Raw genomic sequence first — 20,456 nt, 5'->3', positions numbered from 1 at the left:
TATATTTCATTTATGGTAAAAATTCGCTGGCACTAAATAAACTATTTAATAAAGCTATTAAAAATGTATTGTTTCAAACAGCAAATCAGATAAAATCTATCCAGAAATGGGATACAGACTACAATCTAGAGTGGAAAGCAGTTTGGCATTCATTAAACAGCAGTAGACTAGAAAAAAAAGTAAAAGATTTTCAGTGGAGAAGTATACACAGAATTATAACCACTGAACACAAATTGAAAGAAATGAAGAAATCAAATGGTCTTTGTAATTTTTGTAAGGAAGAACAAGAAACACAACAACATCTTTTTAGTGAGTGCAGATTGAGTGAAGAGGTATGGCTACAAATTGAAAGGTTATTGAATGAGTGTCTCTTTAATGTTTCAGTAGATTATCAGTATATTGTTTTAACTGATAAAGAAAGGATTTTTGGTATATCAGAATATCCAGAGAACATCAACAAACTCTGTAACATTGTAATTTTTCATTCTAAGTGGTTAATCTGGAAGGCCAGAAATTCAAAGAAATTTGAAAATGAAATACAAAATCCACTATCTCTAATTGGTAAGATAAGAAATGAGTTGAGAGACAGAATAGATATGATAATAAGGACAAATAGAGAAGATTTCAGATTATATCAGTTGTTACATGCATTAAAAATACAGTTATAAATGTTTGTCAACTATGTTATATCCTAGGTGCTGATTCTGTTTCAGAGCAAATTAAATATGTTTTTACACATGTGCCCTGAAGTAATGATATATGAAAATATATATATATATATATATATGAAAATATATATATATATATAAATCATATTTCTGTACCAGGTACTGAAATATTATGTGTAATAGGTATTATGATAAAGACAAGTGTTGTGAATGGGAAATACAAATATCTGTAATACATTGTACTGTATGAATTGCTAATGGAAATAAAAAATTAGAGAGAAAAAAAAAAGATCTACACATTCTTTTCACGATGTTATTTTCTTGTCTGATACCAGTCTTTTGTAAACATTTTTCGACGTTGCTCGTGCTGTCATTGTGATCGTGATCATTGTGAAACAATCGCAAATTATCAATATATATTTTTCAATAAAGTTAAAATTAAGGAAAGAAGTTGTTTAACAAGAAACAGAGTCACCATGCCAGTTGTTGTTATAATGACACAATGTGACAATGTATTTTATGTTTTGTATTGTTTCCAACAGATCAGGTGCTGAATAGTCACGTAAACGATAAGAAGACCTCTAGTTAAAGTCATGATAATGCTGGCATGATCACAAAATGTATCTAATATAGAATTTACCTTCGGGTAAGAACACGTGAGTAGGCCGCCGTATTTCCGCCAATGAGTGACTGCGTCGGTATGGCTTCTTCTTTTCCTTTTCCTGTCCTGCCTTACCGGAAGACACCTCCTCCAGGCTCGATCTGCGCACTTCCTGTTTTTGCATTTCATCTAGAAATTCCTCTTCGATGGCTTCCGAATCAGAAAAATCTGGGGAAAAAATGTTGATATAAGTGGTCACATAGAGTATATGTGGCGCCTAGTTATGGAAAGTACATACACACAGTGCGAGGCGTGACCGGAAACCAACTATAATATCTACATCCGGGCTTTATCGCGCCTATCATTTGTACTTAAAGATGTTTCATTTATCGTAAATCAAATCCATATTTAAATACATATTTAGTATATAGCAGTGGTGAAGAAAAGAAATGTCAGTCAAAGTACGTACGCATAAGCAAAAAGTGTGACCACCAAAATCGTAATATAAGTTGATATGTTTTACCCGTGCTTCAGAAATAAATGTAGAAAACAAACAAAGTTCAGACATCACGAAAACAAAACTTGAAGGAAGTTTGTAATGTAATTTAAGCGAAATTGTTACCGTCTGAATGTTCAGAATAGATTGTCACCACAACGGAAAAAAATACAAAAAACACATACTGTACTTGTTAACATGCTTGGCTAAATAACAAAATGGCAGCAGAAAAGATAAGCACCTAGTAATTAGGATGACGAGTTAAACACGAAGTCATAATGATTTAGATGACTGGTTAAATACATAACATGGTAACGTTTGATACAGATAATAGAAATAATAAAGATAATTTCACACTTACCAGCAAGAAGTTCGTCGGTATCACCAAACCTGCTGGCGTCCGAACTTTTCCGGCTGCTTATGCCACTTTTGCTACTTCCAGAGCCCCGGCGGGATGGACATTCTGATGATAGCAGCGACGTACGTCTGGAACAAATACTGGACGCCGACCCGCGGCGATCCGCGTCCGACGCTAGCGACGTTCGCCTGCTGCTGATGCTACTTCCGGAACCACGTCGATCAGTGTCGACAGACGCTAGAGATGTTCTTCTACTACTTCCGCTTTCTGCAGAGCACCTGCGCACATAGTCTGATGCATAGGAAGTCCTCCTGCTACCGTAGTCGACAAAAATCTGTGGTACCACAAACTTTGTCTGTTCCGACTGTCTCCTCCGAAGTAGGGGCCCCATTACCAGACTTCGGGTATCCTCTGGTTTTTCTCTCTCCCGGTGAAATCGACCTGTAGGTAGACGAATAGTATCAGACATATTCAGCTGGTTGATAAACTTTGTAAAGAGCACCCCCATCCTGGCTGTCGGATCGAGATATTCCGATGCAAATATTGTCATCTCTCAAAAGCGAATCATGTCACTCGAAGAAAAATTTCTAAATTCCAGGTGATATGGTAAATGTTTGCAAAAATAATTCTGCGTAATGTCGCCCCTTCGCCACATTAGGTCTCCACTGTATGACGAGGTGTGCGTTTACGTGTCATCTACCTACGGCACGTTACCATTGTAACACCGCGCGTCTAATTCGCTTAATACTGGGAGGAGAGAGAGGTGTGCGTTGTGGCATACACCGACAGATCGATCTCATCATACGGACATATCACACGCGGAGGGACACACGCCTCACACACGGCCGTGCCCTGGCATCGACAGGTCACATCAAGTCTTGTTATCCCTCATCCTGTAGCCCTCCCCTACCCACGAAAGGTATTAACTCCAAATCACGTAAACTCATTAAACCTTAACCATATACCCTTATCACCCAATTTGATAGATCTCTACGTATTGGCGCCATACCACAGAGGCCTCAGGTGAAACCTAACCAAACAATCACAAAAATGTCGTTGAATTAAATCGACATATTTGTTTATATATATCACAGTATACGGAAAGCCGTCTGAAAATCGAATCATTAACGGCAATAGTTAATGTTACACGGCTACAAGATACCCAGACAACAAATCACCCTATTTTATAACACACACAGCTTATTCTGCTGTAGACAGCGCTTAGTGTTTCTGTCATTCTCAAAAAGCCTTTCACGCAGCAATTTGACATGAAGCAGGCCTGCTAGATAAGTACGGCCTCCTTGTTGCTGTCATGACATGAAAGTGCATCTTTTAAACAATTTGAAACTGACATTAAGATAAAAACAATTGAACAAATCTTTACGTTTTCCTCTCGATTTAAACTGTTTTAAAAGTAGTGCAGGTTTGATGACATTAAACTCGATCGCCCTGACGTGCCTGGAGAAATCAATATATGTATGATATTGTCAAACGAAGCATTGTTCTATGATACCGTCATGTCCTGAGTTGTCTGAATTTCTAGCCCACCTAAGATGGACGTTCATTTAATTCATTAAGATCCCTGTTTAATTCATTAAGATCCCGATCCGTACATTAGATGTCGCCTATACAAGAGCAAGACAACTGCAATCGTATATAAAAAAAAAACACCATTACATAAGTAGCCGGCAATGTATGACAGAAGCAGACAAGATCAACATAATCTAATCCGGTAATGGTAATAACAGGCAAAATCCAGGAAGTCCAGTTGTAAACTTCTGACCACGGAATGGCATCTGTAAACTACTGACCAATGCGTGACCAGCCACAGACATCTGACCAAAGAATAACAGCCACAGACGTCTGACCAATGAATAATAGCCACATACGTCTGACCAATGAATACCAGCCACAGACGTCTGGCCAATGAACACTAGCCACAGACGTCTGACCAATGAATACTGGCCACAGACGTCTGACCAATGAATGGCAGCCACATACGTCTGACCAATGAATACCGGCCACAGACGTCTGACCAATGAATAACAGCCACAGACGTCTGACCAATGAATTCTAGCCACATACGTCTGACCAATGAATACCAGCCACAGACGTCTGGCCAATGAACACTAGCCACAGACGTCTGACCAATGAATAACAGCCACAGACGTCTGACCAATGAATTCTAGCCACATACGTCTGACCAATGAATACCAGCCACATACGTCTGACCAATGAATAACAGCCACAGACGTCTGACCAATGAATTCTAGCCACATACGTCTGACCAATGAATGGCAGCCACATACGTCTGACCGATGAATAACAGCCATAGACGTTTGACCAGTGAATACTAGCCACAGACGTCTGACCAAAGAATAACAGGACTTGTCAGTGATGCAAAGGGATTAAAAATTTGAAGCCTAGGAGGCAACTAAGGTAAATTCAAAGTGATCGGAAGGAAAGTCAAAGTGTAAACGGGGAGGTGGAGCAGTCCCATGATTAAATAAATTTCGTTATTTTCATTTATCAGATAATTTTAGAACAACATCAAGTAGATGTGAATATTCTTAATCGTGCTACTTCTTCAAATGAATTGAAACATGAGGCGCAACTTATTTCAAAGGTAAATTAAAACGTCGCCAGAACACTGACGTTCGTCGGTGAGACGATAGCCGGACGCGTGAGGAGCCACGGAGACGGAAAACATGTCAATCAACCAACAGTCGACAGAACACTGACGTTCGTCGGTGAGACGATAGCCGGACGTGTGAGGAGCCACGGAGACGGAAAACATGTCAATCAACCAACAGTCGACAGAACACTAACGTTCGTCGGGGAGACGATAGCCGGACACGTGAGGAGCCACGGAGACGGAAAACATGTCAATCAACCAACAGTCGACAGAACACTGACGTTCGTCGGTGAGACGATAGCCGGACACGTGAGGAGCCACGGAGACGGAAAACATGTCAATCAACCAACAGTCGACAGAACACTAACGTTCGTCGTTGAGACGATAGCCGGACACGTGAGGAGCCACGGAGACGGAAAACATGTCAATCAACCAACAGTCGACAGAACACTAACGTTCGTCGGTGAGACGATAGCCGGACACGTGAGGAGCCACGGAGACGGAAAACATGTCAATCAACCAACAGTCGACAGAACACTAACGTTCGTCGGTGAGACGATAGCCGGACACGTGAGGAGCCACGGAGACGGAAAACATGTCAATCAACCAACAGTCGACAGAACACTAACGTTCGTCGGTGAGACGATAGCCGGACACGTGAGGAGCCACGGAGACGGAAAACATGTCAATCAACCAACAGTCGACAGAACACTAACGTTCGTCGGTGAGACGATAGCCGGACACGTGAGGAGCCACGGAGACGGAAAACATGTCAATCAATAGGTAAATTGATGTAAAATTTAGGACAAAGACACACATGACAGTAGATTGGTGACATGTGAAACATATTTACAGTGGTTAATCACAATATACACCAAACTATTAGTAAATCTTACTTAAGTGTCAAACTCGACACATCTTGCTACTATGCCTTTACCCCTGTCCCCGGAATATGTGAACTGCTTTCTTCATTTGATTTGCTTACGAAGATCCAACAGTTTTTTTCATAAAGTAAATCAATTGCAAAGTACTTACCAAAGTAGAAAAAATGCAGATTTTTTGCGCGCATAGATATATCACCTATATACTCGAAAAGCATCTGTTTACCTAACATGACAACAGTGTTGCTCTTCTAAAGCAAGGAAATGTGTGTGGTTAGGAAAAGATACCTCCCTATATATTTGTATTTGTTTTTCGCACATGGTACTATACAACCAACTACAGGAGGATAGGAGAAGCAAACTGTTCAAATACACGTCCTTTCCTCTCTCTGAAACCACACCTTAGCAACTACAATGTAATCGCTTTCATTTTCATTCAATTAACACATGTTAGACATTTTTCACCAGCTGTATCATTCCTATAAGTCGGGTACTGATAAACAAAAGCAGAGTTCTCAATAAAGGACAGAAATAAGACAAATACATTTATTACAGCCATTGGAACTCCTCCGTCTTATTTTACTTTTAGTTGTTGTTGTACATATTCAATCATTCAAATTGTTTATTTGCAAATGGCCCCATCAATAAGCTAAGTTATGAATTTAGTGTGATTCGTCCCAAAACCAGTCATATAACATAGACAGAGTCATCAAGATCCCCTGCCCATGTTCATTTGTAAAATGCATACATTTAAAGTGAGCAACATGGAAAACTGGAAAAGACATCAACCAATCAGGTCACAGCAACTTCATTAAATGTGTGAGGAATTGCTATTAATCGAACTTGGCCAAGGCGTTAATCAATCACGGACAAGACATTAAGGTAGCAAGTGCATCAACCAAGTTTAAGAAAAATCCGACCACTCCTTCAAAAGATATAATGAGGGAAACAGTATCCGGACGCACGGGAATCCATTTGAATACCCCTCATCCTCTCCCCCCTCCGCTAACTTTGTTGGTGGGGGATAACAACATTTTAAAATAGTTCCGGAATCGATGTTGTGGTACTATAGGTGTAATTGTCTAGGGAGAAGTCGTTACTTTAGTGCTTTCTAGCCTTACGGAGTAAGTAGTAGATTGTATTAAAATGGTTCTGATTGACTTGGTAAGTTATAGGTAACAGTGCAGTACGGAGATATTGTGTCAACCTGTCAAACCTAAAGGTAATATGTCGCATTTGACTCAGTAAGGCTTGTTCGTGACAGCTGACAAGTAAACTCGAGACACGGGGTTTCGAGATATGCAGGTTGAAGATGATTATGGGCAGTTATTTAGTCGTCATAATTTTCGAATTAAGAAATAGTATACCTACTTGAGTTGGAAACATCAATTACTCATTAGTATGCCTATTGTTTCGTTGTTGTCAATCTTGTTGCAATTTGAGAACGTGACATTACTTAATAATTAATCAGAAGACGTTAACTCTCCCAAAACATCTCGTCTATTTTCTTGTTGCTTTTTCACGTTACATATTTTCCAATGAATCGGTTATTTCAAGAAGCATTTAGGTAATCTTAAAATTACAGAGAATCTATCACCTCCCTGTCGGGTTGTCGTGATGCACTTCAGTAATGGCGATCTGCTACAATCACTTTGCTTGAATTCAGATTGAAGATCATTATACCTCTCACTGAAGTATCAATTACAGACGCTTTAGTCTCAATCTGACACAAATCTTACGTGCTAATATTACCCGCCTTAATACACAGACTATTTTTTAGAATCATTCCTTTTTCGTTGCAGTGTTTCGTAGATAAATTATATATCTTTAATAATGCTTCTGTTTATCACCAATTTTGTGACAACATCAGTGTGAAGGAAATACCTCTGGTGGTTGGATTTTAAACGTATCATATAAATTGTATACATCTCTAAATTCCTGTAGTCGCAAAATCGATGTCTTATTGTATCCCGGTCATGAATTTGTGAGAGAAATTGAATGGTGACCCAGTTTCCTATTTATAGCTTGTCTTTCGGTTATATGGTTGATTAACTAACATGGATTTTTGAATCGTTTACAACAACTACCAACATGTCTCTTTTTTAATCGCTTTTCGATAAGTGTGTTAAATTTGTTGTGGTTGTAGCGGTCACAAATTAACAAATACTGTTGTAATTTGTAATATGTATATGTTAAACTACCTATACCGCCACGATTGGACGTAAAATCCCCTTTCACGCGTGGTCGGGTGGCGCAATGGTCACACACTCGTCTTCCATCTCGGAGCCCTGGTTTTCTCCCCGAAAAGGACGTGAAAAGGTATTGGGGTCACCTGTCCGACCACGTAGGTTTTCCCTGGGTATGTCGATTTCCTTTTGGAGAAAAGACCCCTCGCTCGCGCACGTTCATTCGAGCCAACAAGAGTAATTAATATGAGTTTAAAGCTTGTTTCACAATTGTTGTAAAATAGATAAAGTTTATTTCTACCATAATCTGTGTATGTTATCTCACGCCCAGACTATTCATTAAACACCATATCCATTGTTTATTCATACGTATAATACACACGTGTATTATTGGTGACAGCCAAATCTATTGGACGAGGCATGGACGTTTGACCCAACCATGATCTGTGACCCCGAACTACTTTCGCCACGTGCGATTGTTTTCATCGTCTGCTGTCCATCATCAACATGGCTGACAGTGATGATCTGTCACTCTTGCCGGCGTCAAGATCGGTGATGCGGTAAAACTGTGTTGAGGGGGATAGGGGATAATAATTGGTAAATGCAGCAATTTTGGTTGCCCAACCTTTGATATTAGGTTAGAGACGAGTAAGGACGTTTCGGAATCAAGATATAGGTTTGTCTGCATTCACATTTTCCCCTCGAAGAAGCACTACTCTTGTCCGCAATAAAATCTAGTTCCAATTTTTTTTTTTAAAAAGATTAACAATTTGTTTAATTTTGTAACGTGTTTCAAAGAACTAATGTAACGGGATATTTCCAAACAAGATTACTGAATAAATAAGTATTTTGCTTCAAAAGTAGCGATTTTGTCTCGTTTTGTATATCAATGAGCCAATTAGACAACCTACGATGTATTCTTACGCGAAAGTGTCAATTGGGGCGAAACAATGTTGTACACAAAAGATATATTTTTAAGTTAAAAGGTTATGGTAGAAAGAAGTTCTACAACTCATGGCAGTTGATTATCGTCGTTATCAAATTCTCGTTAATTCATTTTCAAATTGAGAAGACACTCGGCAAAGCCTGTGTCTTTTCTAAATTTGAAAATTAACTAACGATGATAATCAGCTGCCACTCGTTGTAGAACCTCTATGTATAACCCTTTCACTTCCACTAAGCATTTAACCTGGCAACAGAAGTAAAGAGTTTAACAAACAGTAATTAAAATCAAAGAGGATAATTTCAATAAGACACTTACTGTATAATTTTCTGACGATCTTCTTTGCATGTTTGTCCCAAAATGTCCTGGAGCGACAGAAAGGGTACTTCCAACACACAAATAGTCCGACAAACAGTACGAGGGCTGTGCTCACTAGAGCTGTGATGATGGCGGCAACCTCATACGTCGGTACTGGGAATAAAGAAAAGTCCTGTTTAGTAAGCAACAATCTAATCCTACCTTACTTACAATAAAACAATATATTACACATATCAATGGGTGTAATTCTCAGCCTTTTTCAATTTAATATATCCAAGTTTTCACATACAGGACTTTAACTTGCACTTAATTGCCGGTTCCTCTCTCATTTAACAATGTCAGCAAGCCAGCTGACTGGTAAAACTGTCTATAAAAACAACAAGTCATTTATGAGTTCATTTTCTTTTTAATGTTCTTTGGTTGCTTTACTTGGATAAACATTTTCCCTTATACCTGACCTTTTCTTCTGTCGTGATTTTTTTTATCTGAATAAATACGAATGTTATCTTAAGTAGAATTTCTCCAATCCATGACAAACTGTTCTCAAACCCGCAACATTTAGCCCGGCCGTAATATGTCTGTTTACAGCTCACATCACCGTTGGTCTACACATTTAGCTTGGAGATCTCGTTTCTCACACCATCACCGTGGAGATGTATTTGTCTGTTGTAAACTGTCTGTGCAATCCGTCCAAGTTTCAAAATAAGAACCGACAAAAATATCACTGTAACGACTCCTCGGGGATATGGAATCAGAGCATCATAATTGCATGTTTCACGCCGTCATTTCATATTCTAGGAACTATGTTGCTATTTTCTTAATAACACATAATTATTCTTGTTGGATGTACAGTTTTATACTTGATATCCAGCATAAGACCATATATAGCAACAAGCACACAAACAATACAATTTGTATTTACACATCTTGACCCAACACCATGTTCGTAACTACCGTGATTGTGACAAGACTGTGTGTGTGACGATGTCGTGTGTGTGACTGCCCTGTTCCGCAACTACAGTGTCTGTGACTACACCGTGTCTGTGACTACACCATGTCTGTGACTACACAGTTTCTGTGACTACACCGTGTCTGTGACTACATACTGTCTGTGACTACACTGTGTCTGTGACTACACCGTGTCTGTGACTACACAGTGTCTGTGACTACACCGTGTCTGTGACTACACAGTGTCTGTGACTACACCATGTCTGTGACTACACGTTGTCTATGACTACACCATGTTTATAATTACACACTGTATCTGACTACACCATGTCTGTGACTACACAGTGTCTGTGACTACACACTGTATGTGACTACACCATGTCTATGACTACACACTGTCTGTGACTACACAGTGTCTGTGACTACACACTGTATGTGACTACACCATGTCTATGACTACACACTGTCTGTGACTACACAGTGTCTGTGACTACACACTGTATGTGACTACACCATGTCTATGACTACACACTGTCTGTGACTACACACTGTATGTGACTACACCATGTCTATGACTACACACTGTCTGTGACTACTCTTTGTCTGTGACTACACACTGTCTGTGACTACACCATGTCTGTGACTACACGTTGTCTATGACTACACCATGTTTATAATTACACACTGTATGTGACTACACCATGTCTATGACTACACACTGTCTGTGACTACACAGTGTCTGTGACTACACACTGTATGTGACTACACCATGTCTATGACTACACACTGTCTGTGACTACTCTGTGTCTGTGACTACACACTGTCTGTGACTACACAGTGTCTATGACTACACGGTGTCTATGACTACACTATCTATGACTACACACTGTCTGTGACTACACACTGTCTGAGACTACAGTGTCTGTGACTACACTGTGTCTATGACTACAAAATGTCTGTGACTACACATTGTCTACAACTACACACTGTCTGTGACTACACTGTGTCTGTGACTACACACTGTATGTGACTACACCATGTCTATGACTACACACTGTCTGTGACTACACACTGTCTGTGACTACACAGTGTCTATGACTACACTATCTATGACTACACAGTGTCTATGACTACACGGTGTCTATGACTACACTATCTATGACTACACACTGTCTGTGACTACACACTGTGTCTGTGTGACTACACACTGTATGTGACTACACCATGTCTATGACTACACACTGTCTGTGACTACACACTGTCTGTGACTACACAGTGTCTATGACTACACGGTGTCTATGACTACACTATCTATGACTACACACTGTCTGTGACTACACACTGTCTGAGACTACAGTGTCTGTGACTACACTGTGTCTATGACTACACACTGTCTATGACTACACACTGTCTGTGACTACACTGTTGACGACATCTGAACAGTTATCAGTTTAACCAGCCACTTGACAGACAAGGAAGCAATCGAAGATGAGCGATGTTTTGTGGGAGTAATGTCCCCTCCGTCAGCCACCACTATCTACCAGCACGACGTTGTGCGTTTAGTGTATCTGTATCACATGATGTTCGCATGAACTCTTTGTAGGGATAAATGCTAAAAACATTTTATGAATCGGAGATTTTTTTTATTAACATTACAAAGATGCTCTGTCTTGTAAGAGATTGAATAACCTTGGAACATGTTATACTTAGCAGATACACTGTGTCAGACTTTGTTTGACCTTCAAAATTGTTCTGTAGGACGTTTAATAGCCTTGACCGTAAGATACTTTACACAGATACTCTGTCGGACCTTTAATAGCCTTGACCGTAAGATACTTTACATAGATACTCTGTCGGACCTTGAACAGCCTTGACCGTAAGATACTTTACATAGATACTCTGTCGGACCTTGAACAGCCTTGACCGTAAGATACTTTACAAAGATACTCTGTCGGAGCTTGAATAGACTTGACCGTAAGATACTTTACATGGATACTCTGTCGGACCTTGAACAGCCTTGACCGTAAGATACTTTACATAGATACTCTGTCGGACCTTGAACAGCCTTGACCGTAAGATACTTTACATAGATACTCTGTCGGAGCTTCAACAGCCTTGACCGTAAGATACTTTACATAGATACTCTGTCGGACCTTGAACAGCCTTGACCGTAAGATACTTTACATAGATACTTTACATAAGATACTCTGTCGGAGCTTCAACAGCCTTGACCGTAAGATACTTTACATAGATACTCTGTCGGACCTTGAACAGCCTTGACCGTAAGATACTTTACATAGATACTCTGTCGGAGCTTCAACAGCCTTGACCGTAAGATACTTTACATAGATACTCTGTCGGACCTTGAACAGCCTTGACCGTAAGATACTTTACATAGATACTCTGTCGGACCTTGAACAGCCTTGACCGTAAGATACTTTACATAGATACTCTGTCGGACCTTTAATAGCCTTGACCGTAAGATACTTTACATAGATACTCTGTCGGACCTTGAACAGCCTTGACCGTAAGATACTTTACATAGATACTCTGTCGGACCTTGAACAGCCTTGACCGTAAGATACTTTACATAGATACTCTGTCGGACCTTGAACAGCCTTGACCGTAAGATACTTTACATAGATACTCTGTCGGACCTTGAACAGCCTTGACCGTAAGATACTTTACATAGATACTCTGTCGGACCTTGAATAGTTGGTGGATTGTGAATTTACCATTTGCACCAATGGTCACGGGGACTGTCAGTCAAGCAGTTACCAGACCTCTGTCATTCACGGATAAGAACAATCTATCAGTAAAGTCGACCAGCATGTTATGTCATAACACAATAAGATAGTAATCAAATGATAAATTCTATTTTTTTAAAGTGTTCCAATATTAACAACCCATGAGATGTGCCTCTCGAAATCCTGTAAAGCGTGAGTCTTCTACCCTTAACTAGTGTTTTATGTATCATTTGCTGATATAGACTTTATCTTGAAGTCTAAGGTCGACCTCCGAGACTAATAGAAAATAATGAAGTCGACGATTTAAGGTACTTGATATAGACAATGATAGAGCAAGTTGGAAGTTTAAACTATTAGAAAGTCGACGCCGATATCGTTAAGATTAACCACATAACAAGCCAGCTAGTCGCAGCCAAGTTGGTAATGAAGACGATAACCTTACACTGCTGACACACACAAGTAGTGACTTGCTCTCTATTACACATTTACCAAAATGTCTCAGTGAAATGTTCAATCAATCAGATTTCATTATCATATGCTTTTGTTTGTGATATATTTCTATATACACTTTCAAAAATCCGTGTCATTCACTAGGATACTAAATTTATAACATTAGATGCCATACGTGTGAGATAACCTATCTTTAGAACTTAAATGGCACGTGAGTGTATGAATCAATACCATCCCTTTTCTGTCTACAAGATGTTGATTTAACTTGTCTAATGTAATCAGACAATGTTAAATTCTTCACTTGGTGAACGTGTTCTTAATAACACATATGTACCAAAGGCTTTAGTTGAATCTCAAAATACAAACAGCTTGTCATCGATCGTTAGTATTGCCTTTTCAATGAATCAACCGTAATAGCTGTACATGGAGGGCGATTATGAAAATTCAATTCACCCAGTTGCGTTGTGGACCAAGATAGACAGATGAAATATTAAATGATGATATAAATCTTTGAACAGAAGCAAAAAATATAGACCGACTAAAAGAAATTGTTCCCTTGTTTGCATATGAAGATCCATAAATATATGGTTAAATTTAATTAAGATTTCTTCAAAGCTTTCTTACTTGTTACATGCTATAATCCCATACATTCAATTATTTGATAAATGGTAAGTATTTTCAACAAGTGTAAATTATTGGTAACATAATTAGGAGCTGCCATAGTATGTAATTCAAGATAGGAAAACATCCTAGAGACAGGAGAACACAACTCTAACGAAGTATTTTTCAGGGTATAGATATATATTGTTGAACTAATCATGTTGGTGATGTTTAAGTAATCCTATCCTGATTAGTTGTTCAATGTATTCAAAGCAAAAATAAAAATGCCGAGAATAGAATAAATTCATTATGTTCCCATAGGTATTGCTCTTGTCTGGAGGTCATTCCAATGACCTCCAATGAGAATTCAATCCTTCTTAAGGATTCGTTCTCGGTACAATACAACTTTACCTCCGACATATGTTTCGCTTTATTCCAGAGGAATCAGAGAGATCATGTTATTCCTATGTGTGGAAAGAGGAGAGCAGTGCATAAAAGTGAAGGTGAAATGTTATGGCTTTTTTATATCAGAATATCACAGAACATATGATCAAGAAGATCAAAAAGTCCTGTGAGATATGTTTTTGACTGGAATATTCAATGTGTTTTGCTGATGTGTATTTAACCCATCCTTGTCGATGTTAATCAATATATATGCTAAACCTATTCGTCCGCCATTTCATGGACGGCGTGGGAATTGGTGGAAATAAATGATTACGGAAGAAAAATTGTGTTATGCTAGCTGGATACTATGTATAAATAGTCCTATTTCCCTCTTCTGTTTGTATAAAACACAGAAGCGTTGTTCTATAGACAGGGAATGGCTGCAGATTATGGTTTATTTGTATTGTGGTGGATGATCCAAATGGATTCAGTTTGGATGTAAATTACTTTTCATGAAATGTCAATGATTGGATCAGTTTTCATCACGTAGGAGTGAATAAGAATAAAATAAATAATTGAGCTAAAACGGGCTATTTAATATGTAGTTTTGAACCAATAACAACCACTAGAAATTTGTTTAAACAATGAAACAAGAAATGGTTGACATGATACAGTATACTTGACTCTGCAAGTGTAGAAACAAGAGCCATCATGACAGTTTCGATGGCAAGAAGTCAACCAGGGAAAGTTGGACTAATTGATCTAAGTCTTGTTATCTATAAACTTTACTTTTACGGTCAGATTATGGGTTTGAATTATGTTTTTATGAGCTTTTAAATCTTGGAGACGACTGAAGAATACGAAAATTGAACAAAAGAAACATAACAATTTGAATGTGAAGGTGAACCTTCCCCATAGTTCAATGAGTTTCAAGATTTCAAGATCATTTTAGAAGAACTTGAGCTGCTTTTCCATGGGATACGTATTTCTTGAATATTGATGACGTGCTAATAGGACTGAAAGAATAAACATAGAAAGTGACAAATTCAACATCAGATATTCAATTTTGTGCAAAATTTTAATTCAATTTCTGAAAAATTGTGTACTCCTATCTTTTAAAACAAATGAATGACACTACCAAATATAATGATAACCATGATGCTGCACTCAGGGTGACTACGCGAAAGAACGTGAGGTTAAGATTATGTAATCAAAGAGATACGTCATGATACGTCACCACTTTAAACTACGTGAACTTAATATAAATAAGGTAAAAAATTATGCCAAATGCAATCCGCAAGGTCTAGTGTAGCACCTTTTTGCAACTTTTAAGATTTCAGTGGATTCCAAATGATAACGACACACAAAGCATTTAATTTTAGTAAATGTACTGAACAGTTAAATGCAAAAAACAATTAAGCCAAAGTCGAAAATACTCTGCGTATGTTGTTATCACGTGATGAAAATTTGGCGCCCCTATCTATTTCACGAGATCACTATAGATACGGCCAAAACAGAAGGTCAGGCTTTGGTGGAAATGAATGAACGTATTTTTTAACAAGGCCAAAATCGATAGTTGTTACAAAGGCAGCGCTTACCAGTAAATAAATACTGCTGCGACGTCGTTAAGGCGCATGATCAACTTGTTTCCTCATCAATTACAAGTAGTTTTCTCTTCAACACTGGACTGTTAACTGGTCTTTGATTAGAACACGAGGATATTTATAACACACAAAGCAGAATCACCAGCCATTTAAAACAAAAAGCGACACCTGTGATATTTACCGACACTGTAACCAGAGTCACGTTAAGTATCTTCCATTGTAAACCTCATTTACACGCTCGGGTTTGAAAGAGACAATTTGATTATTAAGAATGCTTAAAGTTGTTCCCGCCTTGATTTAATAAATTTAGAAAATCTGGATTAGCCAGCTTGTGTTATCACTGCAAACACTTAGTGAATGAAATGATCTCGAGACATTCCTCTTTTTTAAAAATCAATAAAATATTCAACGTGTTTAGTTTTTTTTCAGGGTTGTTTTCATTATCGGTTCACGTTTAATTCATTGGCAGAGGAATAAAATCGTCATCAAAACAGCATTAAAACAAACCTTGTATTTGAAAATATTCGATAAAATTACTACGTCTTGCTTTTAATTACTTAGAACTTGGAGGTTTTTCACTTTGTCTCTGTTTCTTTTCTTGTTTCAACTAAACTTTGCATGAGGCTTTATAGTCTTTGCTTCTAAAGATCAACTGGAGATGAATGTCGTTTTAACACTTGACGTCTGCAGTAAAGGTTAGTAAAAAGACACAAGCAACATTTTACAATGAATTAATTCAGTTCCGTTGTTTCACTCCAATGATAGCATGCCTCTATCTTCATTAAGTAGAAGAAGAGCTTAAATGTTTGGATAATTATTACCTTCGATGTCATAACATCAAGATATTGTCTTTATTTATCATGACCGTCGTATTCACCGCATATGGCCAGCCAGAGAGGCATTACGTCTTCAATAAAAATCGTCTATCTGATCATAACACCATTATTCTTAATCTTAGAAACAAGATTGAAATTTGAATAATAGAGAAATATTACAATATAATCTTCGCAAGATGAGAGCAAAATTTTGAACTACAACAACATGATGACGAAATGGTAGACAGTGTCCGAGTATTGTGTGAGGATTGAACAGTCTATGACCAGACACAGGCCATGTCTTCCACATCTGCAACATATCATAGCGGCTAACATCAATTCTGTGTGCATCATACATGTATTTGTCAGTATTGACGTATCTAATACCCATCATTCAGCCCCAGAGTAGCAATTAAAACGCTGGACTGAATCTATATCGAGCCGAATATGGAATTAAACCTGAAAGTAGTAGATTAAAAAGGAACGATCATGTTTCAATCCCCGGAGAAAACCCTTGCCAAGACCGGTCGACTTTAGTGTAGGAAATCCTACAGGGCATCTAGTTACATGTGTCCATAACATGTGACGTCATCATTAGTTGTGTATCTGTCATTCCAATCATGTCTACTTGTAGCACTACACAGACATATAAACATACATTTTATTGACAATGTGATGGGAAAATGTTACATTGCGATGAAACAAATAAAAAAACGAAACTGAATAACACTCGCCTTAAGCTCTATCTACTTGTACACGATACATATACCAGGCAAAAGGTTCGTTTGATAGACACGGTTTTTCTGGTCGTGCGCTGGTTAAATGTACTCGTAGTGTACAGTAATATGGTTGGTAAACTCTCGGGTAAAATAATGTTTCTGGTGTAATACAATAGTGTGACTTCGTAGACATCAAGGCTAATACAAGAGTGCCGTTACAGAGCCTATATATAACCTGATAGATGGCCATTATGGAGAGCTCGCAGACTGATTAACATCAACCTGATCAAAACATGGCGGAATTCAACATTATCTAAAACAGGTCATGTGATCCAGGTGTTTCCAGGCCATGCAGAATTGTCACGTGGTTTTGAAGTTTCCTTGTTTCTGTTCTAGCCGTATTTCTTAATTGTCGATTGATTTTGTTGCCGTCAGCCCTGACGCCACAATACTGTTTAATGTTGATTCCTAGCATAAACGTTTCGCTGCTGATTTAATGGATGTAATTAATTATCATGAGCGATAGAGAGGAAAAAATAAATGGCCTATATTCGAATTTAGATAACATGTATAACCGTGTCAGCGACTGTCGACAACCTCATCAGAATCTCTTCACTACCGAAGGTCCCTTTCTATACTTACAATGGTCAATATGGTCAATATGACCTACTTAGGCTTTTGTAGTGTCACTCTTAGTGATAACAGACACGTTTTGGTTACGAGCTATGTTTACAAAAGCAGCGACTTGTTAATGGAGGCAATTACTTAAACATTGTCACTGGTCCAACTTTCTTGAGGTTCTACGTTAAAACCACAGCATATAACTAATACGGCATTCAAAACAAGTATTGATAAAATCAATAAAATCATGAATACAAGTATTGATACAGCAATGAAAACAAGTATTGATACAGCAATGAAAACAAGTATTGATAAAGCAATGAAAACAAGTATTGATAAAGCAATGAAAACAAGTATTGATACAGCAATGAAAACAAGTATTGATACAGCAATGAAAACAAGTATTGATACAGCAATGAAAACAAGTATTGATACAGCAATGAAAACAAGTATTGATACAGCAATGAAAACAAGTATTGATACAGCAATGAAAACAAGTATTGATACAGCAATGAAAACAAGTATTGATACAGCAATGAAAACAAGTATTGATACAGCAATGAAAACAAGTATTGATACAGCAATGAAAACAAGTATTGATACAGCAATGAAAACAAGTATTGATACAGCAATGAAAACAAGTATTGATACAGCAATGAAAACAAGTATTGATACAGCAATGAAAACAAGTATTGATAAAGCAATGGAAACAAGTATTGATACAGCAATGAAAACAAGTATTGATACAGCAATGAAAACAAGAATTGATAAAGCAATGAAAACAAGTATTGATAAAGCAATGAAAACAAGTATTGATAAAGCAATGAAAACAAGTATTGATGAAATAATGAAAACAAGTATTGATACAGCAATGAAAATAAGTATTGATACAGCAATGAAAGCAAGTATTAAAACAGCAATGAAAACAAGTATTAAAACAGCAATGAAAACAAGTATTAAAACAGCAATGAAAACAAGTATTGCTACATCAATGAAAACAAGTATTGATGAAATAATGAAAACAAGTATTGATACAGCAATGAAAACAAGTATTGATACAGCAATGAAAGCAAGTATTAAAACAGCAATGAAAACAAGTATTGATGCAGCAATGAAAGCAATATTGATACCGCAATGAAAACAAGAATTGATACAGCAATGAAAACAAGTATTGATAAAGCAATGGAAACAATTATTGATAAAGCAATGAAAACAAGTATTGATACAGCAATGAAAGCAAGTATTAATACAGCAATGAAAACAAGTATTGATACAGCAATGAAAACAAGTATTGATGAAATAATGAAAACAAGTATTGATACAGCAATGAAAACAAGTATTGATACAGCAATGAAAGCAAGTATTAAAACAGCAATGAAAACAAGTATTAAAACAGCAATGAAAACAAGTATTGCTACATCAATGAAAACAAGTATTGATACAGCAATGAAAACAAGTATTGATAAAGCAATGAAAACAAGTATTGATACAGCAATGAAAACAAGTATTGATACAGCAATGAAAACAAATATTGATACAGCAATGAAAACAAGTATTAAAACAGCAATGAAAGCAAGTATTGATGAAATAATGAAAGCAAGTATTGATACAGCAATGAAAACAGGTAATGATACAGTAATGAAAGCAAATATTGATACAGCAATGAAAACAAGTATTGATGCAGCAATGAAAACAAGTATTGATACAGCAATGAAAGCAAATATTGATACAGCAATGAAAACAAGTATTGATAAAGCAATGAAAACAAGTATTGATACAGCAATGAACACAAGTATTGATAAAGCAATGAAAACAAATATTGATACAGCAATGAAAACAAGTATTAAAACAGCAATGAAAGCAAGTATTGATGAAATAATGAAAGCAAGTATTGATACAGCAATGAAAACAAGTATTGATACAGCAATGGAAACAATTATTGATAAAGCAATGAAAACAAGTATTAAAACAGCAATGAAAACAAGTATTAAAACAGCAATGAAAACAAGTATTGATACAGCAATGAAAACAAGTATTGATACAGCAATGAAAACAAGTATTGATACAGCAATGAAAACAAGTATTGATAAAGCAATGAAAACAAGTATTGATACAGCAATGAACACAAGTATTGATACAGCGATGAAAACAAGTATTGATGCAGCAATGAAAACAACTATTGATGCAGCAATGAAAGCAAGTATTGATACAGCAATGAAAACAAGTATTGATGCAGCAATGAAAACAAGTATTGATACAGCAATGAAAGCAAATATTGATACAGCAATGAAAACAAGTATTGATAAAGCAATGAAAACAAGTATTGATGCAGCAATGAAAACAAGTATTGATACAGCAATGAAAACAACTATTGATAGCAGCAAATATTGATAAGCAAGTATTGATAAAGCAATGAAAACAAGTATTGATAAAGCAATGAAAACAAGTATTGATAGAGCAATTAAAACAGGTAATGATACAG

At 37.2% G+C, this 20,456-nt stretch overlaps 1 protein-coding gene across 1 annotated transcript in view; it reads right to left on the bottom strand.

Annotated features, from left to right (window-relative positions):
- The window catches only part of LOC132547774 (synaptotagmin-7-like), a 107,038-nt gene that overhangs the window by 16,986 nt on the left and 69,596 nt on the right, over positions 1-20,456 (bottom strand). The window contains exons 2-4 of the mRNA XM_060211574.1: positions 9,087-9,239; positions 2,127-2,564; positions 1,309-1,497 (exon numbers count right to left, since the gene is read on the bottom strand). Of these exons, the coding sequence (XP_060067557.1) occupies positions 1,309-1,497; positions 2,127-2,564; positions 9,087-9,239 (780 nt within the window). The remainder of the gene's footprint in view (positions 1-1,308; positions 1,498-2,126; positions 2,565-9,086; positions 9,240-20,456) is intronic.

Source organism: Ylistrum balloti, unplaced genomic scaffold, assembly GCF_031769215.1.
Source record: "Ylistrum balloti isolate Yb309-2 unplaced genomic scaffold, AGI_CSIRO_Ybal_v1 Utg369978, whole genome shotgun sequence".
NCBI classification, from domain to species: Eukaryota; Metazoa; Mollusca; class Bivalvia; order Pectinida; family Pectinidae; genus Ylistrum; species Ylistrum balloti.
Note: the sequence above shows the minus strand (reverse complement) of the source record. Positions and strands in the feature narration are given on the sequence as shown.